This window comes from Rhopalosiphum maidis, chromosome 1 (assembly GCF_003676215.2).
Source record: "Rhopalosiphum maidis isolate BTI-1 chromosome 1, ASM367621v3, whole genome shotgun sequence".
In the NCBI taxonomy this organism is placed as follows: domain Eukaryota; kingdom Metazoa; phylum Arthropoda; class Insecta; order Hemiptera; family Aphididae; genus Rhopalosiphum; species Rhopalosiphum maidis.
This window is the reverse complement of record NC_040877.1, coordinates 29307633-29333970: the sequence shown is the minus strand read 5'-3', so window position 1 is coordinate 29333970 and position 26338 is coordinate 29307633. Positions and strand designations below refer to the sequence as shown.

Sequence of the window (26338 nt, the reverse complement as noted above, 5' to 3'; positions counted from 1 at the left end):
GCCAAAACTATCATACTTATACTCCTGAAATGTTGTATAGGTACTTAGGTGATTCTACACTCAAAGATGTGCTTCTCGGAGCCTAATTTTTAAAGTGAGGCTTACACGTGGATTTATATTGGCTTAGGTACAAAAAAACGAATATTTTTTGTTTATATAACATGTATACAGAGTGATTCTTTTATCAATAAACAATTATTATTTAAAAAAATATTTAATTTTTTCGATTTTTTTTTTCAAAATTTTTAGTTTTATGCTTTTCTAAAACTATATGTAAAATTTTTATTTTTTTCACCCTTATATTTAATAATTAAATCACTATCAAATTTTGATTTTCAAATGGCAATTAATATAAAATTTCATAAAATAGTAGGGCTTTTTTTATGAATTTTAACGTTAAAATTATTATTTTTCATTTAATCGTTAGTGAGTTATAGCTTCTCAAAGTTGGGTGATTTGAGGTTTTTAGGTGTTCCGTGTTCGTCTTATAGGTTAGTTATTATGGCTGTGAGGCGTTGGTAGCTACAGGTACAAAGTTCATCACTGCATCGATAGTCGATAACGAGTTTATTATACATAAAAATGTGTACCTTTTATTATTATCTATTATTACCCTTACCCGTGTAACTTCTGGTCTTCAGAAACAAGAAAAGTATTATAAAAACTAAAAACCCGACTTTTAAAAGCTATATCTCCCTAAAAAAAATTAACGATAAATAATAATTCGAACGTTAAAATTCATGAAAAAAATAGCACTATTAATTTAATACATTTTAAATATAAGTTACCATTTGAAAATCGAAAATTTGTAATGGTTTCACTATTAAATAAAAGGGCAAAAAATAAAAATTTTATTCAGTTTGAGAAAAACAAAAAACAAAATATATTGAAAAAAAAAAGAAATTGAAATAATGAGCGTTTAATGATAAAAGAATCACCCTCAGGGGCGTCATTTCACATTTTTTCATGGGATGCAAAACCAATATTGAAAATCTAAAGGAATACCAGTCATTCGCATGGTCGAGTCATCCCACGAATTTTTTTCAACACACTATTTGTGTAAATGTAGATCATTTTATAGAAATTATAGTATAAAACAAATAACAATAATTTTGTTCATGAGATGCATTTGCATATCCTTGCATCCCACAAATGACGCCACTGATCATCCTGTATATATAATATATAAAGTTTCAGAAAATAAAATAGTTAATAGTTATTGTATTATAGATAAAATTAAAAATTAGATTTAATTCTAAAACTGTATAGTTTATATTAGATAAAAATTACCAAAATGAATGCGTAAAAATATGTGAAGTTTAAATTTAACGGAGTATAAGAAAGGGTTAATCCACTAATCATGCATGATTTAATTATTCACGGGTAACGCCCTAACGCCGTGCCGTGCAGGATTAGTTATGAATGTTATGATTAATAAATATATCTACTTCATAAAATCAAAAGCCTTGCGTAGATTATCCTTAATCTAGTTAAGCCTTATGACAATCTATAATTTTTGATGTTCGTCAATATATGTATATACATTTAGCAAGATCCGTACTGTGTCATAGGTTTTTTTATTAAACTTTTTACTTTTCAAAACATACATTTTGATTATAGTTAACTCAAGAAAAACTAAAGTTTTCTTTATTTATAAATTATAATTACAGCCTACAGGTTATAGTTATAGGTATAATAAACAATATATGTTATGTTTTTGAAAAAATATAAAGTTCAATTTGTACCATTTATCGCATTGAGTGAATTGAGTGAAGAATATACAATGTATACACAAATATATACAATGTACTCTCAAAACTTATACATAGTAGGTAGTGACTTCTACAGGTTTATAGATTCTGAGTGGAGCGATGAATGTGTTGATTTTATCATGTTTTTTTTTGTATGATAGCGCGATAAGTTGTCGAAAAAAAAATGCTCCGATTTTCAAAAATGAGGGTGATTTTGAATACGAAATTGAATCTCGTTTGTACTTTAGAGAGGTAAACTTAAAAATTCACAGTACCACTTATTATTTTTATAGTTGGAAAAAAACAACAAAAAATTTAGAAAAAACATGGATTTTTACGCAAATCCAATTTTTGACAAAATTGATTTTGTTTTTTTTTGTGTAAAAAAAAAAAACCGTAAATACTTGACATTTTTACCAAATGTTTATATTATCGTTTTCTATCGATAATATACATTTTAAATATATTTTTGAGCTGTTAATAAACATAAGACATTTTTAATTATTTTAATTTTTTTTTTTTATAAATGTTTAAAAATTTTATTTGCTGATTAGCAATGCTTGAAAATATAATAAAAGATACCATAAAAGATATTTTTATATTTTTATATTTGTAATAAAAATTAAAATATTGTAAAAAATAAAAAAATGTATAAAGATATATAGACACAAATTTGATATTTTATTTTTTATGTGCATTCGAAGTTAGAAGTTTGACGAAATTTGCCAAAATCGCAAAAAATTATAAATTTTATAGTTAAAAATGTATAAAAGCTTTTCTTCTTGTAGGTTACTTGTAAGTTATGAAAATGTATTGATTAATTACTTTAAGTAGTTTAGTAGTTTAGTTCTTATTGGAAATTGGGACCATAATAATTTATAAAAGATATGCAAATATAATTATCTAAAAGACATTTTAAGTTCCAATTTGAACAAGATTGCTTATTTAAACTATAAATAACAATATGTTATTTATCTTAGTATAATTTAAACATTATTCATATGTACTTAAACTTTTATGTATTTTATATTATTATGAATATTACTATACGCAATAACATTATGACTTGGTAATGTAGGCTGATAGACCGTTTGTGCTAAGAATCGTTTTTCGTATACAATGATATATCATTAAATTCAAACTTAACACACCTATAAAAGTGACCCACTCGACACCGTATGTACAGAAGATTGATATTCACTACTTAGTTACCTACCTTTTTTTCTTGTATATCTTATAATATGTAAACGGATGTACTTAATACCCACTACTATTGATTAAATAACACCTATTTTCAGTACTATAAAAATTTATAAAACTATTTTTATGATTAATTTTAACATTTATAGGTACTTAGCTTAAAGTTTTTTATTGGTGATAAGTAGTTCTTTGTTAAATGTTTTTGCAGTTGTCGATGAAATGATATGCATTTTAATAACCCCTACTATGTTTAATGTAATATTATGTCGAATTGAGTATCTTTATACACAAATTAAAATAATTGTATTTGTACAAATTTCATATAATGTACAATTATAATATATATATATGTATAGTATCAGTAACGGCAAACAACAGATGACAAAATACAGAAGATCCGTTTCGGGTAAGTTATAAATGTAAATTTTTTATCTAACTCCATTTATCATTTAGTTGTCGTGCGTGATGCACACGTGGTGCGGACATTAGTTTTATTCGTATTCAGTGTCACGTTTTAGAATTTAACGGCCGGGGGTCCAAGTGACGGATTTTGTTTATTGAAATGGTCGACTGAGGCAATATTGCTTCAGCGTTCAGCCCCTTTCTTTTTAGAAATATAATATATTATATGATCTACGATCGACTATATTATGGGGCTTTTGTAGCTGAATATTTCTTTTTTATTATTAATGTTTAAATACAACTATAGCGTGACTCACGCAAATAGTCTCAACAATTTGTAGAGGGTGATTCAATTTTTTATTTTACTTTTTGAATACAACTAATTAATTAGAAATTTTCATAAAATAACATCTTTTGTTGATTGTCGTGCACTTGGTAATTTTTATTTAGTTTCAGAAACGGAAACTCCTTTTTCATGATTTTAAATTCATGTAAAAATTTAGAATGATGTATATGTGTTTAGCGGTTTATCTACCTATCATCAGACTTATTAGAGTTTGCAATAATTAAAAGTATAAACATTTACTTGTAATTTAGTATTATAACATTTATAATAAATGCGGGAATATTTTGATGTTTTGCATTGCAGACAATCTAATGTAAGCAAAATATTACTAATATTCTTATTTATACCACCTAGGTAGGTATACATTTAAATATTAGTAAAAAAAAATATTCATTAAAAACATCTATAATAATACTAAAATTAAAGATTGAAAAATACTAAATATTTTAATTATAGGTAGCTACTTCAGTGACATAATTTGAGTTTTTTTATAAGGGTGAAAAATTTAAGGAGGTTCATTTTTGTATTATCTGATTAAATTTTCTTCATCATGTTAAATTTACATGTACTTTATGTATGCATGTATGGTTTTAGTAATTTATTTTAAGCATTATTTTTATCAACTGTTGGCGCGTTTATAACCTTTATGGCAGGCCAATAAGACGTAGAATATATAATAGGGAATAAAGCATATTTTACCTCTTCCTAAATGATGTCCCTGTTACTTTTTGTTCATTGTACTTACTACTTAATAACTTGGCTAAGAAATATTTTTTAATTTATAGGTATTTTATGAATCACCACTTGTAGTATTGGTGATATTGCCGTATTGACTTCTATAGGTATAAATGTGTAGATACAAATATAAACATATAATATAATATTATATGTTTATATAATATATATAATAATATAATAATATTATTAATATTATTATATTATTATATATAGAGTCTAATTATTAGACTCTAATATATAATGATATATAGCTTATATTTTTATAATGTAAATATATATAATATATTAATATGTATAGGTACTTACAATCTACTTATACCTTGACAACGCTTTTTGTCCATAAGAACTTGTTAGTTCATATCCATGAAGACAGAAGAATTAATTGTTTCCAATAGGGATAGTTATTAATGTTGTATTGTAATATTTGCAGCAAACGTCCTTAAACTTAACTTTTTGACGGAGATGAACTGTTCTTTTATCGATGTATCTAGGAACAAATTATCACATTTTTTTTGAGATATAATACCTAGAGTATTGCAAATATCTATTCTATAATAATATTGATTAATCAAAAAATAGGTTGTAGCTCCCTACCACTACCTATACAAATTATCGATTTACAAATATAAATTATTATTTACAATAAATTACATAATAAATATTTTATACCTAATATAATATATTAATGTACCTAATTAAGCAGATGGAGTAATCGAGTAACTGATAAAGAGACACATCGCTATAGTAGTATCATGCCACATCACATAGGTCCTATAGCTACCTGTGATATTTTAAGGGAAACTGACTTGTGTATTTTAAATAGTATAAAATGTCATAATCATTATTATTATTTTTTTATTAAATTAAATTATGAAATTTTGAAGAAATTAATATAAATAATAATGATTTAAAAAAATTGAGACCAAATGTTCTATATAATCAAAATATGCCGGCGACCAAACGTCGTATGACTGATAATTTCTTGGGACCAAGTTCTATCTTAATAATTTCCTGGGACGTTTCATTCATAAAGTCAATTTTTGATGGGGATGAAACGGAGAGGGCGTTTCGGTCCGTTTACCGTGCAAATGTGATTCTAGGATTTAAAAAGTTCGCGGGCCATGACAAAATTATCCGGTATCCGGTAGGTCGTATATCGTAATTTTATAAACCTTACTATAATATAATATAATAATATTAGATGCATCTATTTTTTAATTATAATTCTATTACATGCATCTAAAATTTAATTATACCAACACATTTTTAAAATTAATTAAAATTAATAAAGTATTGATCAAATTAATACAATACCAGTTGTTGATTTTCTAACATTAATCACATTAACCCACATATAAAAGCTTAATAAATGTGTATTCAAACAACCAAAAATATTTCCTTAATGTGTACCTATTATGATATTTTTTGTATTCGATTTATTGTCTTAGAATCGTATGACACAGTTGTCAATACAAAAAGTAGTAAATAATAAATATTGAAGTATAAAAAAATAAAATTGGTATTTTTTTCTTATTTAGGCATTATATTATAATACAATTTGTGGAATACTAGCAAAACATGACAATGCCTGTCTATCCATAACAATATAATATAATATGATAAATGGCTTATTGGCGGAATAATTTGGCTGTATATTTTTACAAGATACGATAAAAGGAATTTTCGGAAGAATGGAAGCCGTTAAGAATGGAGTTCACGTTAGATTTTAATCAATTCTTATGTTTACACCAATGTTTTACAGACTTACAGTGAAAACACGACTAATCAAATAATACTGTTGGAGACAAACGACAATAATAATATATTACGACGATGACAGTATCCGCATCACGCGTATGCATACTAATTACTAATTTGTAATACCTAACTATAATACGAAACATTCATAGGCGTGCACAGGTTTTGGTCGCTGTGTATACGACTGATAAAATGTGCTCTCCAAAAATAAAAATGTCTAAATAAATTATCTAAGTTATTGCCTCAAGAGGACTCCGCACCCGCATATGGTGTCTTCGTCTTACAAACGTACTACACGGCAAATTTTTATTCAGTAGAATACATTTTGTTAAAAACATTGTGTTCTCTTGTCGGTTTTAAGCAATATTTCAATTTTTAGGAGAATCATGATAATTTTTAAATATAAATATTTTATAAACTCACAATTTGTTTGAAAATTAAACTGACGAGAGAACACAGACAATGTTCTCACCAATAAGTTTGATATAATAAGTCATTTCATTGTTAAACACACTATACACAGAATTTTACTAAACAAAAATTTGCCATGTTATACGTTTGTAAAACGGTGACAACAGTGGGTGTGGCGTCTTATTCAAAAGTTAATTTATTAATTACAAATTACAATACATTCTTTTATTACCTATCACTGCTTCACCTATTATTTAGAAAATAAAAACATTTTTATAGAGGAGCGTTAGGTACCTATATATGAAAAGTCAAAAGCATATTTTTATCTTTCTCAAAAACGTTATTTTGGGACTTGATGTGCATATAATATGTTATGAAAAAAATGGATCGAATATGTTTAAAGACATCTCTTTCCTTTCAAAAAATGAATAGTCCTACAGGATGATATTATATAAGCATTATAACTTGTAAGCGCGCATACCCAGCACACTCCGTGCGAACGCTTACCGCCTAACCGTGCTAACATTGGTGTAATATTGAATTCACCAAGTCGTTAAAAATAAAAGGGCAGCGTAGAAGAAATCAAGAAAATAATATTATGACGTACACGTGCGAGTCCCCAACGGCGGCTAAATAGTGGCTGCACTGGACGACGGCGGTGTGGGTCCCGTCCGTCCGTCCGTCCGTCTCCTCCAACCGACGAGGCGACGGCGGCGGTGACGTCATCGTCATCCACTCTTTGATAACCACTTGTTTGCCCGTCGTAACCTGTTTCACAGCTGCTGCTGCTCCGGCGGCGGCGGTGGCCGGTACTGGTGGCGCTGCGCTCTGCTCTGGCGGCTCACCCAACGCACCGCACAAACACTGAAACACAACACAATATTATTACCACGCACTGCCGTACCAAAACGTAACGGGTTCGCGGCTTCGGTACCACAGTACAAGCTCGGTCCGGTTCCCGCAACCGTTTCGTCGTCCGGTCCGTGCACCGTGCGCGTCGCGCGATCAGTCCGTCGTGGCGTCCTCGTCGTCGTCATCTCTTCTTGCCGGTCGTTTTCTCCTTTTTTTTTTTTTTTTACTCTTCTTCTCTCGTTTTCTTTTCGATTCGAATCGACAGGACCGAAACATTCATCATAATATTATAGCTGTCGATGTCGTAGTGCGTTCGACTATACTTTCTCGGTCGTTCGTGTCGTTATAACTCGTCCTCAATGATAACCCAGTCTTTTCGCGCCGCTCGTCGGGTTATTATAGGATTTGGACGATCCGACTGCTCTGCAAGGGGTCCGAGTGTTCCCGAATATTGCTCGTGGTGAGTAAAAAAATAAACACTACAATTTTTGCCATACAGTATTGAAAGCAACATTGTTTCGGTGCCCGCAACCTACGTTAAAAGCATCGTCTGAGAGTTTTCATTTTTTGATTATTGTTTTACTTACGGTGCACACCATTATAATACTATGTTATAATAATAATAATAATAATAATAGGTTTGTGCTATTTCAAAGCCTTGTATACATAGGCATTGTTTTTCTGTGACTTGTATATGCCGTAATTTGCGCATACTGCATTGGTATACTGATTACTTTCAGAAAAAGATCAGTTTACATCAAATTTAGTTAAGTATTGATAACGACCACTTATAAACTTTATGCACAATAGATACCACCTAATTGGGTGATTTTGAGACTTTCACTTGTCATTTGATTGGTAAATGCTATTGAAAAATTGCATAGTATGTAAATATTAATTTATATAGGGAAGAACTTATTTAGGTACCTTTCCTTGTCTTTCACTTTTCGCAGTCACAATTTTTGTCTATAAACTTTATACATATCACTGGTAGGTAGTTAAGTATAATATTAGACATTACTACATTAATATACCTACAGCAATTGCACAATTATTGGAACAGTATTTACTAATAGTGATAATTCACAATATTGTTATTGTTAGTATACCTGCTACATTCCAGACTGGTACAAATACTAACACTTGCTTTATTATTTTATATGCAATATGCATAATAAGTTATTTGTTCGGATTACTTACATAGCTTATTTTTGGTTTTCTTGGAGTATTTCTAGCCAGTGTGATTCAAATTTGAAATATATTATATAGCAAAATAACATTTATTTCCAACTTTTAGATGAATCTTAATTTTGCTACTTATACAGTTTCTATTTTTTATATGGGTCCCAACATATTTTTAATCATGTAGGTAGTATTTGTTAAAAGAGGGCATCACCTTTTTTGGTCAAAGCGTACCCTTCCTTTTTTTGCCATTATCCTTTTCTGGTTAGTACAGTTTTCTTTAAAATTTACAATTATAATATCCAAACCTTACAATTGTATATTTAATTTTAAATTAATATTATATTATACAAGTAACAACTCTGGTTTATCTTTATTTCCAAAAAACTACTATAAAAAAATTAAACTTGCATTGAAAATTGTTAAAAAAATATTGTATTATAAAAAATAAGACTTAATCTTAATTTTTTAAATATTCATAGACATTTTTGCCATTTTTTATTACCATAATTATTAGTATGTATGAATTATATGGTTAATGGCTATAATACATTTTTATTTAACTAATGAAATCGGTAAATTGTTCAATTTAGTTGTTATAATAGGTAAATTGTAAATTTTAAATAAAACTATACTGGCAAAAACGTAACTGTATGTTTTGGCTGAAAGAGGAACACCCTTAAAAAGATACCCTATTAAATTCTTACTTGGAATCCAATTCATCTCCACTGTCCCAAACATTTCTAATCATAATTAGTCTTTTCTTGGTCTATCAACACTCCCATAATATGCTTGCATGCTTATATTAAGTCAGACATACTGTTTGCAGTATCTTGCAGGCTGCTTCTTATCTCACTTGATTATTTTATTGCCTGCATAGGCTAGAATAAGGTATGGCTATCATTTACTTACTTTTTTGGTGTATAATATATTTTATAATATGTATACCTACAACACTAAAAAAACACTATCTCAATTTTAATACCTACTTACCTCTTTAATTCTAAATCTATGATCTCGTATAACTTATCATTTATAAGTATAAACTAAATTATTGTCTTCATATTTAGAGTATCTATTAACAAGTAGGTATCAGAGTATTATGCACTTCATCTATAAAAGATAACAATTATAAACTTTGGTATTTAATAATTTATATTACCACTGAAATACTAAATTATTATTTAATATTAGCATTATCTTTAGTTTATTATTAGTATAATTAATTGAGTTTAAAAAAATTGAATTATATATGCATTATAATAGGTATTCAATTGCCATTGATTATAAATAAATAATCAACAACAGAAAACAATATTAAATGTCAGCTTTACTTTTAGATAGGTTCCAATTTAGTATTTAAATACCATTTATATTTTGAAATTTAAATTTAAAATGAGAAAGCTATTGGTAGTTTTTATAATAAAGAATTTTTCAAGGTATTTTTTTTTTATTGTCTGTAAATTACTATTCAGGAAGAAAATGTGTTTCAAGTCACATACTTTGTGCCTCTTATAATCGGTAGTATGTATTAAAAATATTCAGTAAAAAGTAATTATAAATAAAATTGAAGTATTCAGTATTTTTTGTATGCATTTAGAAAAATTGTAAAAAACTCATTTTAAACTAACAAAATGTTTCTAATATTGAAAATGATTGACATTTGCAAATTAATATTACAGTATACTGCTCAACCATAGAAAACAATATTAGTACCTACCTACAATAAGTATTTATTATCATTAACTTTTTAGTTTATGTTCATTTAATAATTTTTTTTATTAAGTATCTATGTACATTTTGGAAAATGAAAATGTTTTTCTTGTTAGAATTTTACACAGAATACTTATTTTATGCTGATATAATATTGTATAATATTTCTCATTACTTTTTATGTCTATTAAAAAAGTGTATTCGTTTGGTTACTTCAGGCTTATTATTAATTTTATATAAAAATATTATTTAATAGCTAAAATGTATTTTTTTTTAAAACATATTTTTAGAATTTAGATGTATTTATTACTTTAGTATGTCAATTATAGTATATTAAATTTTTTAATATCAAAAATACTTTGTTCTTTTATAAAATATTATAATATTCTAGTCTTCAAGTCTATTTTGAATATCACATTTATAAATTTCAATCGGTTCCTATGTTGTATGTTATAATCTATCAAAATATCAAACTGAACATTCTTGTAAATGAGTGTGGGTTAACTTAGTTGTATATTTTATTTAATTTAATGATTTATTATTTCGTACTTTTAAATTTGACACTTAGTTTTGTAGACGTAGGCAAAGTGAAATGTGTATCCAAACCCAATATCCATATGTATACATATTTGTATACCTATTTGTTGTAACTTCCCATTTTTTTAGGAGTATTCAAAACATAGTTTTAGATTCTAAGTGGAGTGATGAATGTATTGGCTTTACAAAGATAATTAAGTATTTTTGTTGTGTTTGTTACATGTTGTATGTAATAATATGGAGAAAATAATTTGTACCAATCTAACATTGAGGATGGTTTTTGTTTGCATTTTTAATCTACTTTGATCTACATGGTTTAAAATCATAAAATAGGTAATTCTTTGTACTTTTGTTTTAATAATTTATCAGGAAAAACTAAAAAAAAATAGAGGGAAAGCTGGAATATTTACGCGAAATAATTTTTAGTCAAAAAATCACTTCATTTTTTTTTTTGAAATTTTAAAAAGACTAATAAAAAAAATGTATATAGATATTAGATTTTTACTAAATACGTATAACAGCATTTTTTATGCTCATCTAGTAAAATTTTCAAAATATTCGGGATCTCCCTAATTACTTTAACCTTACCATGTAAATTTAATCGTTAATTTGTTTCAATAAATTGGTTATCTATTGCGCTATATTATTGTAATTACATGATTTTATTTTTAAGTGATGTTTATATACACATAAATGGAAAAATATAAATTAATCTTGAAATAATTTTAGTACTGTAAACAAAATTACGAATTTAATGTTGTATTTTATATATGGTTATGTATAATATGCACATATTATATTTACACGGAGTGATAATAATAAGAAATACCTAATGAATAATTGTGATAACTGATAATCGAGATAATAATAACTGTACCTTTTAATCGAGATCTACCCTATTACTATTTATATAATAAAATATAATTATATCAATAACTGTAATATTTTAAATGGTATATTATAGATCTATATTATATCTGTTGTAATACATTTAGATTATAATATTATAATTATATATAATTTATAGAACTTATCAAGTAAATAGTAGAAGCGAGTTTATTTATTATTTGGATCTTTATAAAAAATGAGATTGTATTACATATATTTGTTCATGGAATTGGAATCTATACTCTTTGCTATGGCTTCGCATATTTTGGATTCCTATTTGTGTTTTTCGAATTGTCAGAAATTACATGAATGATTTTCAGGGTAGTACACCAGTATTATTTTCAGGATTACTGCTTGTGCCGCGTAAATAGGTGCTGGTATCTGGATTACACGTTTAATCCATGATGTGTATTAGTTGTTTTTACTATGGATGTTTTCCCCTACTTCACTTTTAAATGCATCTTTATATATTTTATAAATATTTTTATGAGATTCTCTTACAGTTTTTAATATATACATATATATATATTATCTATAGGCGTATATACTTATTTATAGATGACGATGTATTTCTAAAATTGTATTATTTGAGGTAGAATAAAACTATGGATATGAATACACAGCATACACTTATGATATCTCTGTTCTTTTTAAATCTAGGGTAGGTTAACCCGCTACTAAAAAAATACTTTTAATAGGGCTGTTCTCGAGTCCACTATTATATATGACCATATCCCCAATTGTTTTATAGTATGATTCAATAAGTCTTAGTATGGTGTTTGAAGCTGTGTTATATTGCAATTTATATCCTTAATTAAGTTTTTGTTATACCTATTGTTGATTAATATTTTTTGATAGTATAAGACTCACTACCCCAATTTGTATGTTACTATATTTTTACTACCTACCCTATTAGTAGATATTTTAAAGGATTTTATGTGTGAAGACCACGTGGAAGGAGAATTTTCAATTCATTCAATCCTATAATTTTATTGTTATGATTTATTTGGATTTTTCTTTGATTTGTTTTTTTTTTCTGAAAATTATGCAGTTAAAATTATTTCGATTTCAAATTATTCACTTTTGAAAGTATTAGTTAATTATACATTTTTGGATATAACTAAATCATTACTAGATCTCTGTTGAGTTTACATTACATGCTGTGCCTCGTCCAGGTGCTTTTGTGATATTGAGACCAACAAGATATAACAACTACTTGTTTTTATATGCTTGTAGCTTCTTCGATTAATTCTTTTAATGGTTTTTTCTAAATTCATTTTGTCGCAGAGTAAAAATATTAAAATAGTAAATAGGTAATTGGGATTTTCTAGAAACCATAGATTTTTCTAGTCACTTTGAAAGTTTAATACAGGATTCCTCAACATTTTTTCTTACAGTGATTTAAAAATATCAAAAATACGTAGTCACGTTATATTAAATTTTGATATAATTAGTTATTTGAATATTATTAGATATTAATACTTAAAAGAAAAAAAAACTATAACGTTGTTAGTTATTTTATATGTTTCAAAATATATTAATCTATTAAACTTAATATTTTCCGAATCACTTGTATTATAATCTTTTGTACACAATAGCATTTTTAAAATGCATTCAGAATCATAATAATTTTTAAATTTGTTTTATTTTATTTTCAGTTTAGGTTGATAATATTTTAAATTCTGAGTTTGACAATCTAATATTAAGTTTTTCATAAGTATGTTCTTACAGCAGTTTAAAAATTTGACATTTTTTTGTTTATATTTTATATTTTTAGTTCAAATTTTTTTCATACAATAATTCGTTGAATTTAATTAAAATTTAATAAATCTAACTTATTAGTGTTAAATTTATGATGAGATAATGTGAATCATAAATTTTACCATAGGAACGCAGAAGTTAATCTCCAGTTTATTTAAATTTTGTTAAATTTATTACGTAACGTGAAAACTTATTAAGTCATATTTATTTTCTATTTAGTTAATTGATTTCTTACTTATGTTTGTAAATATTAAAAACTAAGTGTACATAGTCATCAAAACTTATTAGTACTAGTTACATAAACATTAAATAAACTTTATAACTATCCCTTCACTAAATTTAACTATGCTAGTACATAAAGTGGAAGTAGATGCCTAGAGATACTTATACAATTCAAATCAAAATATCGTGATCACAAAGTTGCCCCGATTTTTTTTAGATTTTGACATTACGGCCATTAAAATGTCATTAAATAATGCTCTTTTTCTAAATGTTTTTTTCCGTACAGCACCACTATCGTCTGAACTCACTGACGATTCTATATAAATAATTCACCTAGTATAACCCTTATTCTAGAAGCTTAAAGATGGGACTATTTCCTTATTTTGGCCCTAGGCCAATCGCTATCACGAACCCTTCAGTCTAAGTATAAATGTTTTATGTCGTTCGTTAAAAGCTATGGTTGTAAAAGAGTAAAAAGATTTGAATATTAAACAAAATCCAGCCATAAAGAATCAAAGCTCAAAAATGTTATGCACTTTTTATGCTATAATATATATTTTGAATATCCAATCAGCTCGTAACGTAACGTTAAATCAAATGGTTTATTTTCTTGATTATGTAGTTATATTTTTGTTCAGTGTGGCACGTTTTTATTGTTTTTTCTTATTCCTAGTTTCATAGACAATAATATGTAAAACACAATATACACATGCATTATTTGTGTAATATATAACATGTAACATATACATTTTTACGTAAGATATTAAAATTAATATGATTTAACTCTAATTCTTACACATTTTGAGTTGTATAATTTTATAATTGTACAGCTTGAAAACATTTTTAAATATTGGCAACCGAAGTATACAATCAAGGAAGGCTGGTGTTGAGCACTGATTGAGGTATTAATCATTGTTTTTAATAAAATACTTATAAAAGTTTTTGTAGTATTTCTTAAAATATTGTTAACAGTAAAAATGGTATTTATATTAAAACAAAAATATATTTTTGATTTGTTTATTGTTTTAATTTATTCTGAGTGCGTGACTGTTTTTATTAAACTAAGAATAAATAAAACTTTTTTAAACTATTTTTTTTATAAGTTGGTAGAATATTCTGATATACCTAAACAAAGAAAAATGTTTTTTTTTTATTTTGTATTGTTTACGGTTAATTAAAAATTAAGCTGCGTCAGAATGTAGGATATAAAAACATTAGGTGTTGGTCACTTGTTTTTGTTGATCGCCCCGACGCAGAGTATTATTACTAGTATATGTATAAATTTTTATTCGTCCCTTAGAAAGTAGTATTATTTATTAGTATACAACAAAGTAACCTAAATTGAATTCTAAATTTTGTTAATATATACCTATTTTGTTTAACTTCTTTTCGAAATTTTTCGGTAATTTCGTTAATACTTGAATAAATGTATAAGAGTAAGAATTTTAAGAAAATTTCTTCTCCAGAAAAGTAGGTATTAACTAGATTAAATTTTCAGTCTATAAATAAATTAAGGTCGCACGAAATTATTGAAATAATATAATACTTAGGCCCGTTTCACATGGTCGCGTATCATTCGCGCGCGTTTTTGGTTAATTTGGTTAATTTAGAATTGATAAGTGGTAGCTAAAAATCAGTTTTCTTATTTTGTTTTACTTCAGTTAAAAACGAATAGTTATAGATATTTGACATTTTCACCAAATGTTAATTTCAGCATTTTCGATATTTGGTATTATATTTACCAAAAATATAATTTATTAAATTATTTAATTTTTTTTAAATTTTTGATTTTAAAAATATTTGCAGTTTTGTGAACTATTTATGGGCATTTTAAATTATCGACTTTTATTTAGTAATTGTTGACAATTTAATTTTTTTTTTATATTTTAAATGAAAATTAGTCACACGAGTTGTTTTTATTGAAATAAAAAATAAATGACAAAATACATTTTGATATTTATATATATATTATTTTAATTTACTATGCATATAGAATAGAGATTTCCTGATATTAATTTGTGTAATCATTATTAATTACTATAATCGCATTATATTATGATAAAACAAATTAATTAATATAAGCTAACGGTCTCTGCTTTGAATCATTTTTCGTATGTAATAATTTATTATTGAATACATTTTAACATTTCCATTACAGTGACCTACTCATTGATGACAAGGTACACATTGATTCCAACTACAGTACAGCAGAGCAGTTATTTATTTTCTCATTTTTTTTTTTACTACTATTTAAATCAATATTATAAATAATTGTTTTTTTTTAAGTAATGGACTATGAGTTTATTATCTGACTATATTTAAATTACAATTATTTACAATCTGTTCTTTTTATAAATGTTAAAATGATAAGTTTATTTAATTCTGGTGGCAACCTATCTTGTAATACATTTTACTTTTTATTAGGTAACTTAAATTAAATATCTACTCGGGATACTCGTATTTATTTTTGTGTTTATTTTTAATGTATTACTAATTGGTGATGCATTTAAAAGTTATTAGCAACTCAGGGAAAAATTTCTAATCCCATATATAATAAGAATATGCCATTATGTAATACACAATATTCCAAATATTGTTGTTAAAATTAGTCATTCCTAAAATGTTGTCCTCTAGTCACTAGGGCCTAGTGTAATTGCTTTTTTTGTCCCTCTTTAAATATGCTAATTTAACATATTATACTTTAAATTTAACATTTTTATTTTGATTATATTTTTTAAAAACTGATTAAATAATTGATGTAAATATTATAATAATATAATCATTTATCACACTCTTAGGATTCGACAAAAACAGATATAAGTACAGTATTAGTTCTAACCATTATTTTGTTTTAATCTTACATTTTTAAATTTTTATTTAATTATGATTTGGTAATTAATTATTAAAAACTAAAATAATATAATAAATAACAGTTATCTTAAAATATCGTTAATTTATATTTCATTTGCAATTATATTGATGTATATAAAGATGAGTAAGTAATAAGAATAATTATATATTCAATCGGCCTACGTTCAATTTTGTTTTATCACGAATTCGTTTTTTATTGACTACCCACAGTAACATAAATTGTAATTAATAATGCTCTTGAGATATTTTAAAGCTAATGGGCAGGGCAAACAAATTATTATCACGAATATTATGCGAGTAGAATTTAATGACTTAATGAAATAAATAATAATTATGTTCATGTATATTTCTTGTAAAACAATTAGTTGTAATTTTACCATCTAAAAAAATATTTATGCAGTATAAGTAAAGTATGGTAAGTCGTAATAAGTGTGACATATTAGTATTAAGCTCTATAATAAATGTGTATCTACTCGTTTGTTAATAACTCATCATATGTTTATTTGATAAACATAATTTAAATGTTATTTAAGAAATAATTTGATATGTCAATGAATGTAATTTTTAATATTATATTAAGTGCATAACGTATAATTATAGAATATAATAAATAATTACTTTTAAAACTAATGAAAAACTTGTTAACAATGTTTTCTTTTGAATTTTTTACTTTATAAATATAACTTCATACAACACGGTACGTTGTATAACATAATTTAATTTAATTTAGTATTTTCATTTTATATAAAATTGAGGCCACTGTCCTGATATTTTACGTAGTACAATATACACAAATACCTCTATTAGCATTACAATTACCTATTAAGCTTTGGGTGATTTATTTTAACGCCGTATCCGTGGTTTGGATTTACTTAAATCCTTAGTTACGTGTGTATAATTTTGTCTTAGTTTCGGTAATTTCGAATTCCCGTTTAAATGAGCTTATTCGTAATGGCCAATGGGTTAAAGGTCATATATATGTTTACGTCTGGCAATGTAAAGCGCATTTATAACGTTTTTGGCTTGATTTCGTTGTTCTGTTATGGGGTAAATTACACTTACTAAGGACAAATTTTCATTTGACATATTTCAATTTTGACCCACGGGAATACAGTGTAGGTATAAATTAAAGATGTTTGTGAATATCACGTTAATAATTATTTGAACTCAATATTAAGTTCAGTAGGTAGATTAGATTATTAAATTCAAATCGTTTTGACTAAGATAATATAATCAATTTTAATTATTTAAATATTTAAAAATTATCAATATCTACATATATAGGTTTATTACATTATTTATATATTATACATGATGATTATTTTAGTGATATACATTTATTAATTTTATAATTTTGAAGAGTATTCTTTTTTTTTTTATATAAGTACACGTAATTCTTTGTAATATTATTCTTATTATTTTGTTTCTAATGACGTATTATTTACATAATGTATATATCGTAGTTTTGTCTTAATACCGCTATAGGTACTTTAAAATTTTATCATTTAAAGGAAAATATTTATCTAAAAATGTAAATTAAAAAAAAAAATATTAAATTTTTTTCGGATAATTTTAGATTTTGAACAAAGCAATGAATGTATTGACTACATGCAATGATATGTTATTTCTTAATATTTAGTTTCTGTTATTAAAACTTTATTTTATCTTCGGGATAGTAAAAATGCATTAATTTTTTACGTTAAGAGCGATTTCTGGTTAAAAATTAGATCTAATTTGCACTTTAGTGGGCCGGGGTGGGTCGAAATAAAAAATTCAGGAGAAAAAAATAAGGAAAAACAGAAATTCTTCGTAAAACTAGTATTTGACAAAATCGATCTAAAATATTGCTAAAAACATTTTCATTGAGTAAAAAAATTTAAATATTCAAATTTTCTATATTAGTAAAATTGTTAATTTGACAATTAATGATTGCCGAAAATACATAGCAGTTAATATTTCAGATTTTATTGGTTTATGTAGGTCTATAGTGCTAATTTAAATTACTAGATATTTTTATTATAATTAAATTTTAACTACATTTATCTGTTTACATTACATATAGTTGTTTACTATAGTAACTACCGACCATAAAAAGTATTCAAATAAATTAGTGACGGACAAATGGGACGACTGAGTACATTTTGACTTTTGGCCAGTATTTTTTGTTGAGAATAAATTAGTACTTAGTAATTATTTTTAACTTAATTGAAGACATTTCGAATTTCTTGTTGACATTTTATGACCATCAAAAAGTAAATTTAAAATTATGTTTAAGATCTTGCAGTTTTTGATTAATTGTTTGATATATATTATTGCATAAATGATACTTTAAGTATGCACCTAGGTATATATTATATAATAAATGTATATTAAATGGTTTTTAAATTTGGATTTTTCAATCAATATTAAAATAGTTATAACAATATTTTTAGCTTTAATTAAAGTTATTTCTGAATTAATTTTTATAATTGATTTATAATTATTCATTTACCAAACTATTATTGAACAGTTTTTGCTTGCTGACTGTTATATATGTGATTGTTGTTGGTCTTGAGTGCTTGACTTTTGTATGGTTTCTATAATGTCTTAGATTAAAGCTAATATAGAAATATTTAAAAATGCATTGAATGCGATAATTTTTACTTTAATGATTGAATAATAATAAACTATATAAAATACAAATTCTTAACTTCCAATATATATATATTTATTAAACAACACTTATTATTTCAAAATCTATAAATATTTTTGATACTAATGAGTGTTTTTGATAAATAATCACTCAGTATCTGTTTCTCATATAATTTATGCAATATCTGAAAGAACCAACGTTTTTTGATTTGTAAATGCAGTCGTAGTAAATTAAATTAAATTTCTACTTTCAGATATCAGTTGTAAGATTAGCGTAATACATGAAAAAAGTTAAGATTTTTCTTGAAAGCGTCAAGCTTCCATACAGCCGTCTGTATTTCTTTTATGTGTATAAAATATTTATACTGCCTAAATATATACGCACGTACATTTGTATATAATATTATATACGTCAAACGCAAACGTGCAATATCGTTCCAGGTGGTTAGAGCTTTTTATGACGGTTGTGCTGTATTATTATTATTACGTGTGTGTTTAGGCGACGAATATTTGCACTAAGAGGGCGATAAAACGGCAGAAAACTCTCATGAATATTAAACATGTGAGGACGATACGGACGTGATGCCCTCCTTCTCATATCTTTTGTGACCACCGTTGCCGTTGCCGTCGCTCGGGTCGAGATTCCGGATATTTCGGCAGTTATAACCCTACTACTTCTACTCTTTAGCTTGAAAAGCACAATGGTTCGTGTAGGCTTACCTTTTATCATTATTATAAAGGCGCTAACGCACTGAATGTACATTTTCTTTTGCTTATCTTCTCGTCGCCACGGGTTTGTCTAAATTAATTTATGGTAGTATTTTATCGACTTAAGTGACAATATAATTAGTTTATATACAATTTTGTAGTATGTGATGCATTTTTAGTTTAACAATTTTTCTAATTAGATTGTAGCATCTATATATATATATATTAACCTCAAAATTATATCAGAACATTGAATTTTGTTTATATGTAGTTATTTATTAATAATAATACAAGTCACTTGTAGGGACATACTGTAATAATGTTTTATAAAATACGTATATTTTATTTAATTACCTTGATAACCATTGAGTTATACTCTACTTTTATAAGTTCTTGTTTTAGACAAATAGTTGAGTTTTTCTTTAAAACAATCGTGGAAATGTCATTTATATATTTTTAAACTATACTCTAGTTGATATTATGTATGGTTTTTAGGGCCTTTCATTTATATCAAACATACGAGTATATACAATATACATACATGTCAAACACTTGTTGTATAATTTAAACTTTAAATTTCTGAAATAGCATTAAATCATTAATATTAAATTCAAAACAATTTATGTTTTTTGTTAAATTGATTAAAAATGTATGTATCACAATCTTATTCATACGATATAAACTGTTTACACATACATTTAAAAATAGAAAAATCTGATTTTGACTATTTTTTGTGATTGATGTTTAAAAAATGAATTAGAGCAAAATGCATTATTTTGGTGAAATATGTTTTTAAATCTCACGGCGTTTAATAGTACTGTAATAATTTATTATTATTATTTTTTAGATCTACATTTTTAATTTAACGTCATCACGTAATACAAAGTATAGTTTGTGTTGTATTATTAGAAGGTTAAAACTTTTAATTAATATTAAATTCAATATACTTTGAATTTTTTTTCCCTTATCTTATTTTTATGAAATATCGTGAGCTTTTAAACATGTTTTTGAGTTATTTAATCAATTTATTGTTATTGTATTATAATATTACAAGTATTTAGAAATAATATAAGTGACGTGAGTGATGACTGAGTAACCTAACCTACTGGCTACAGCTCGAAACGTAAATTTCATTGTAATTAGATAATTAGTTCCAGTTTTATCACGATTTTTGTATTTTATGATATATTGTAGAATATTGTCTAAAGATACAATTTTTCACGTGTAAACATCTAATATACGCAAATGCATTATAGTTAATTACTGGGATTAGGCGATTTGTATATTTTATATAATAAATAATTTGATATATGACATAACAAAATTTAACTATATTTTTTTTATTACTACATCTTGTATGTACCCATAACTTATTTGTTTAAAGTAGTAATTGCCAAAAATATGATTTGTATCATATTTTTCATTATTACATTTGTGATTTTTCAAGATCTATATTACTTTCAAGTAATTATACTTGTACAAATTGTTGAGTTAATATTAGTTTCATGTCATTAATGCATTAAATCAGCTAAGGAAAGTAACGTTAATACACATTAACCATATAAGAAGAAAAAATAATAAAATCTTGTACGCTATAATCATTATTGACTGCTGATGATATTTATTATTTTATTTAAATGGATAGTTAATAGGTATTTACAAATTAATAATTTAGTGTCAGATAAGCTCGTATACAATTTAAATTTATTTTGAATGTTATTTATTTATACTGCATATTTATTTTATCAAGTATATATTATAATTAAAAATTAATTTCAATAAATAATTGTAGTAAATTAGAAAATGATAACCTACTTAAATACAAGTGCAACGTGTACACTGTACACTAATATACTATATTGTTAACTATACATTGGTATACATTACATTAAATAAAAAATGTTTTGTAATTTTTTACATTTATATTTCCGTTTATTTATGTTAGAAAATTGTTAAGTGTGATATATAAAAGTGTAGTGATATATAGTGTGATATATATATATGTGTGTGTGCATATAATGAAATATAATTAGATTAAATATGTATTTAAAATTATAAATATTAGATACAAATTTAAATAACAATTGTCTTTACATAATTGTTGTGTCTACTTATACGATCACATAATATTCGTCACCTCATTACTATTTAACTCTATTTTTGTCTTAATGTTAATGTATCGACCTTTTCAATGCTATTATAATTAACGATGAGAATTTAACCAAATATGTAGGAGAACGCATTTGTCATTCCCCAATCAATGTCCCATTGATCTCTTGCTTATTTTGGTGTACTGTGGTTATTAGTAGCGTTGGTTAATTTTCACCGAAACCACGATATTTTTCATTGTCAAACTACCCTATTGTCATTCCCTCTTTTCGTCTCGAATTCAAGACCCTCCGTTTGAAAGTTGGTCCTGTACATCATACAGGGGATTCGAAATTCATTTTACATGATTTATTTAAGTACAGTTAGTCATAATATTTAACATTATGCAGATAAATGGAATTTACTTAATGTAATTTGCTATTAAATATGGTATTTATATAAAAAAAGTAAATAATTACTATATTATATATAATGTAATATATTTTATAGTTAGGTTAATACTGTTGTATTAAAATGTTCAAAAATTAATATTTTTTTTTTATCATAGATTATTTATTAAATATTTCTTACCTAATTGGTCATGTATAACTTAAAATTTAAATTTTGTTCATGTAGGCTGTATTAATTATTGAATACTTTATTATTGAACTATTTATATGAGTCTTATCTTGCATTTCCATAATTAGATAGATATTAGGTAATACCATTATTGATTTTATTATATATTATTTGACGATATTTTTTAGATTAGATTTTTAAAGGTATTTATTATTGTGCTTATTATTTTATTAACATTATATTGATATTTAGATTTAAACTATTACTTTGTATTTTATAATATGTATAATATGAACGAAAAAATAAAATTAAAAAAAAATATGATCTGTGAAACTAAAGTTGTATTTTTGATTAGTAAATAAATTATAGCCTGCAGTTATATATACTAATTACATATTTACACTGCGTTATTTAGATGTAAATTGTGTTTATTATTTTAGAAGTTTTAATCTTAAAAAAACCATTTATTGTTATTATAACTTGTAATTTATTTTGTGATTTATAAATTATGTTTAGAAACCTGAAAGTTAGCATAATGTTTAATAGTTTTTTATATTTGTTTTAAAAACTAGAATAATTTTAAGCTGTTTATGCCACAAATCTGTTTACGTCGTTCTATGGTATTGACTTATAATTTAATAACAATATGTGACTTTTTCAAAATTAATTCAACATACTAAAAGAATAAAAAAATATTCTAAGATACAATTATAAAATATTCTCATATGTAAACACTATGCTAAGAAAAGTACTTCAAGGTTTGTTAATGAATTCAAATTTTACATACTTGACCTTTTAAATGTCGAGGTACACTCGTAACTATTACTATAGGATATATAGTAGAGCGACTTACCTGTTTTTTTTTTTTTTAGTATTTACTCTTTATTCTCGGTAAATATTATATGAATTACAATTTATTATAGATGCTCAAAATTACTATCTCCGACTGCGGTAGTTAAAGCTTAAAGATGGAATCTGATCCATTGTGTGGTTTGTCCGACTGTTCGTCTACGTCGGTTCGGTCGTCGTGGAGTAGTTCAGCAGCAGAGAACAGCGAGGACGAATGGAGGCATAAGGTGGATGAATTGCGGTGGTACATCGATCCGTCATTGATGCAGAATGGCGATACTGTCAAACACATCAGTAAATACGAGGTTAGTTTAACTAATACAGAGTAGAAGATAATTGAAAATGAAAGCGTAAACAGCCCTATATAGTCGTATAGAACAAATCGACAAATTTATGGTTTAAATCATAAAACGTTTCTGGCTATAATTTATTTTTGTATTCATCTTCTGCAAAAAAGATTTTCTCCGTGTTTTATATCGAAAAGACGTAAAATGTATGTAGAAGGTTAACCATTTCGATATTCTCTTGAGACTATCGTGGTAAAGGGACCTTCTTCGATTTTGTTAGGGCTGCCAAGAACAAAGAAAAGTTTGTAAAGCATAATAACTAAAACAAACAAATAACGATTTCCCACTTATTTATTATATGTGTTATATTCTTATCAAAGTATTTGCAATAAATAAAATTTAATCTAATTTACTGTGAAATTTCTATTGGCCTAGCTGTTTCATTTTTTATTGGATGAATGAAGATACTGTTTTTCTTTTTTAAAAATGGACGATTTTTTTTACTTCCGAGAGTGGTATAGCATCAATCATGTTATGTAATGCTCATGTTGTGTAGGTTTTAGTCAGTTATTTATTTATTTATTTTTTGATGGATTAAAACGTCAGTATATATTTTCTTGCCTCGATCAAGGTTAGAAGACCTCTGAAGATTTTGATCGTCGTATAAAAAATAAAAATAAAATATTAAATATATTTTTAGAAAAAGTTTTGTACAGATATTTTTTAAACCTTTAATTGAATTTAATTATTATAGGTACATACATACATACATGCATATATATGTATGCGTTATAGTGTTATGATTATAATAATGCGAGTATTATTGTGTTAAAAAACTAGCAGGAAATAGATTTGTGAAGTATAAAATAATCTATAAAGTTTACAAAAAAATATAACTAAAGACTTTATTTACATACCATTTGATGTTATTAATGGTAAAAACCTAAATAGTTTTTATAGTTTTAAACATATTTTCTTTGACATTCAAAACTTTTATAACTATTATTCAAATATGCGTAGCTTATCATCATAGTACTAAAGTACTAACTCTTATTTCCTTAGTACGACTATTGACTAAATGTAGTTCAAAACTTCACTGTTGTGTAACGGATAAGTTATTTGATAAACAAATTGTCCAGTAGGTATATATTGTATGTAATGGAATTTTCGTATACAAAGTTTTTAATATGATTGCCATTGTATAGTTGCAGTAAAACAAGTTAAACAACTTTCTTACTTCATTTGAAATTTAAAGTTAAGTCATTTTTAGCTTAGAAAAATATAGGTGCTTATTTGAGATTTAAGAATACAATCATTATGATGTCAAAATCACTTTTATGCACATATGACAATAGTTGTTGATCAGTTATAAATTTTTGGAGACTAAAATATACTTAATTTTATATTTTTTTATGTCGTAATATTTTGAAAGCTAGTTTTATATTATTTCCTAGAAATGTTTTCACAAATATCTAAGCATTTTATAGACATATAACAAATGGATATTCCTTTGTAAATAATATATTATTAATTTTAGATTTGGCAACGATAGGTATTTAAATATTTTTTGTTTCATCTACATACGTATCTTACGTATAAGCAAGTAATAATATACAAATAGTTTTAATTTGGTGACGTTAAAAAATAATAATAAATGCATTGGGGTTAGATTGTGAGGGTAATCCAGACACCCTTAGGGTGTATGATAATAATATATGGTATATTAAATGGTATTTCATTTAAGTTTGAATTTTATTACTTTCCAACTTCCGTTCTATCACGTATTTATGACAGGGTCTACTTTTTCTTCTTGTATAATACCATTGAATGTTTTAGGTTGGTTACCGACATTTATACACCAAAAATAAAATTCTATTTATCAATATATAAATATAAGTTATAGTATATTTACATAATTTTATTTTTTACCGAAATTGGTGTTTTAAAATTATTAGTTTTTTTTTATAGTTTATTAATTGTAATTTGTGATAAATTAAGTTTGATTTAATAGATTGATATTTCAATGCTAAAAAATAAGTAATAATTGTTCATATAATTAAATTTAAATTCCGTGTTGTGTTTAAATGTAAAAATAAAATATTGAAATAATTATATTTCATATATATTTTTGAAGTATATATATAAACATATATATACATACAATTTATTAAATATAATATATATCTAGTACTATATATTTAAAGTAAAATTTTGTTGATTTTAAACTTCAGAAAAATTAAATTGAATACCATTATTGTGCTTATAATTTCGCTATTATACTGCTAATGTTTAACCACGAAAGATGTAATAGATAGTTATAGAATAATAGCTACAGCCATCGTTGGTCTCCCCGGGTTGTTGATTAGTTTTGATGTTATGTATTGGACTTAAACGATAACAGTAAATATCCCGAGGGTCGTTTACAGCGGGATATTTGTTCCTACTACGCTAGGTATGTATCCTTAGATAGCCATTAAAACAGAGAGCTGCAAAACTTTCCCCGAGGCGACTAGTTGTACGAGTCGCGCTTATTACATGTCACCGCTATGATGAGCAACAATTTC

The 26338-nt window shown here is 25.5% G+C and overlaps 1 protein-coding gene across 2 annotated transcripts in view; it reads left to right on the top strand.

Annotated features, from left to right (window-relative positions):
* Positions 1 to 7526: 7526 nt before the first annotated feature.
* LOC113550026 (uncharacterized protein CG43867) overlaps positions 7527 to 26338 on the top strand; it is an 88119-nt gene continuing 69307 nt past the window's right edge. The window contains exons 1-2 of one of the 2 annotated variants that reach the window (XM_026951624.2): positions 7527 to 7918; positions 23562 to 23792. In XM_026951624.2, coding sequence (XP_026807425.1) covers positions 23607 to 23792 — 186 coding nt within the window. In that variant the 5' untranslated portion in view covers positions 7527 to 7918; positions 23562 to 23606. The remainder of the gene's footprint in view (positions 7919 to 23561; positions 23793 to 26338) is intronic. The other variant, XM_026951614.2, reaches the window with a different exon arrangement.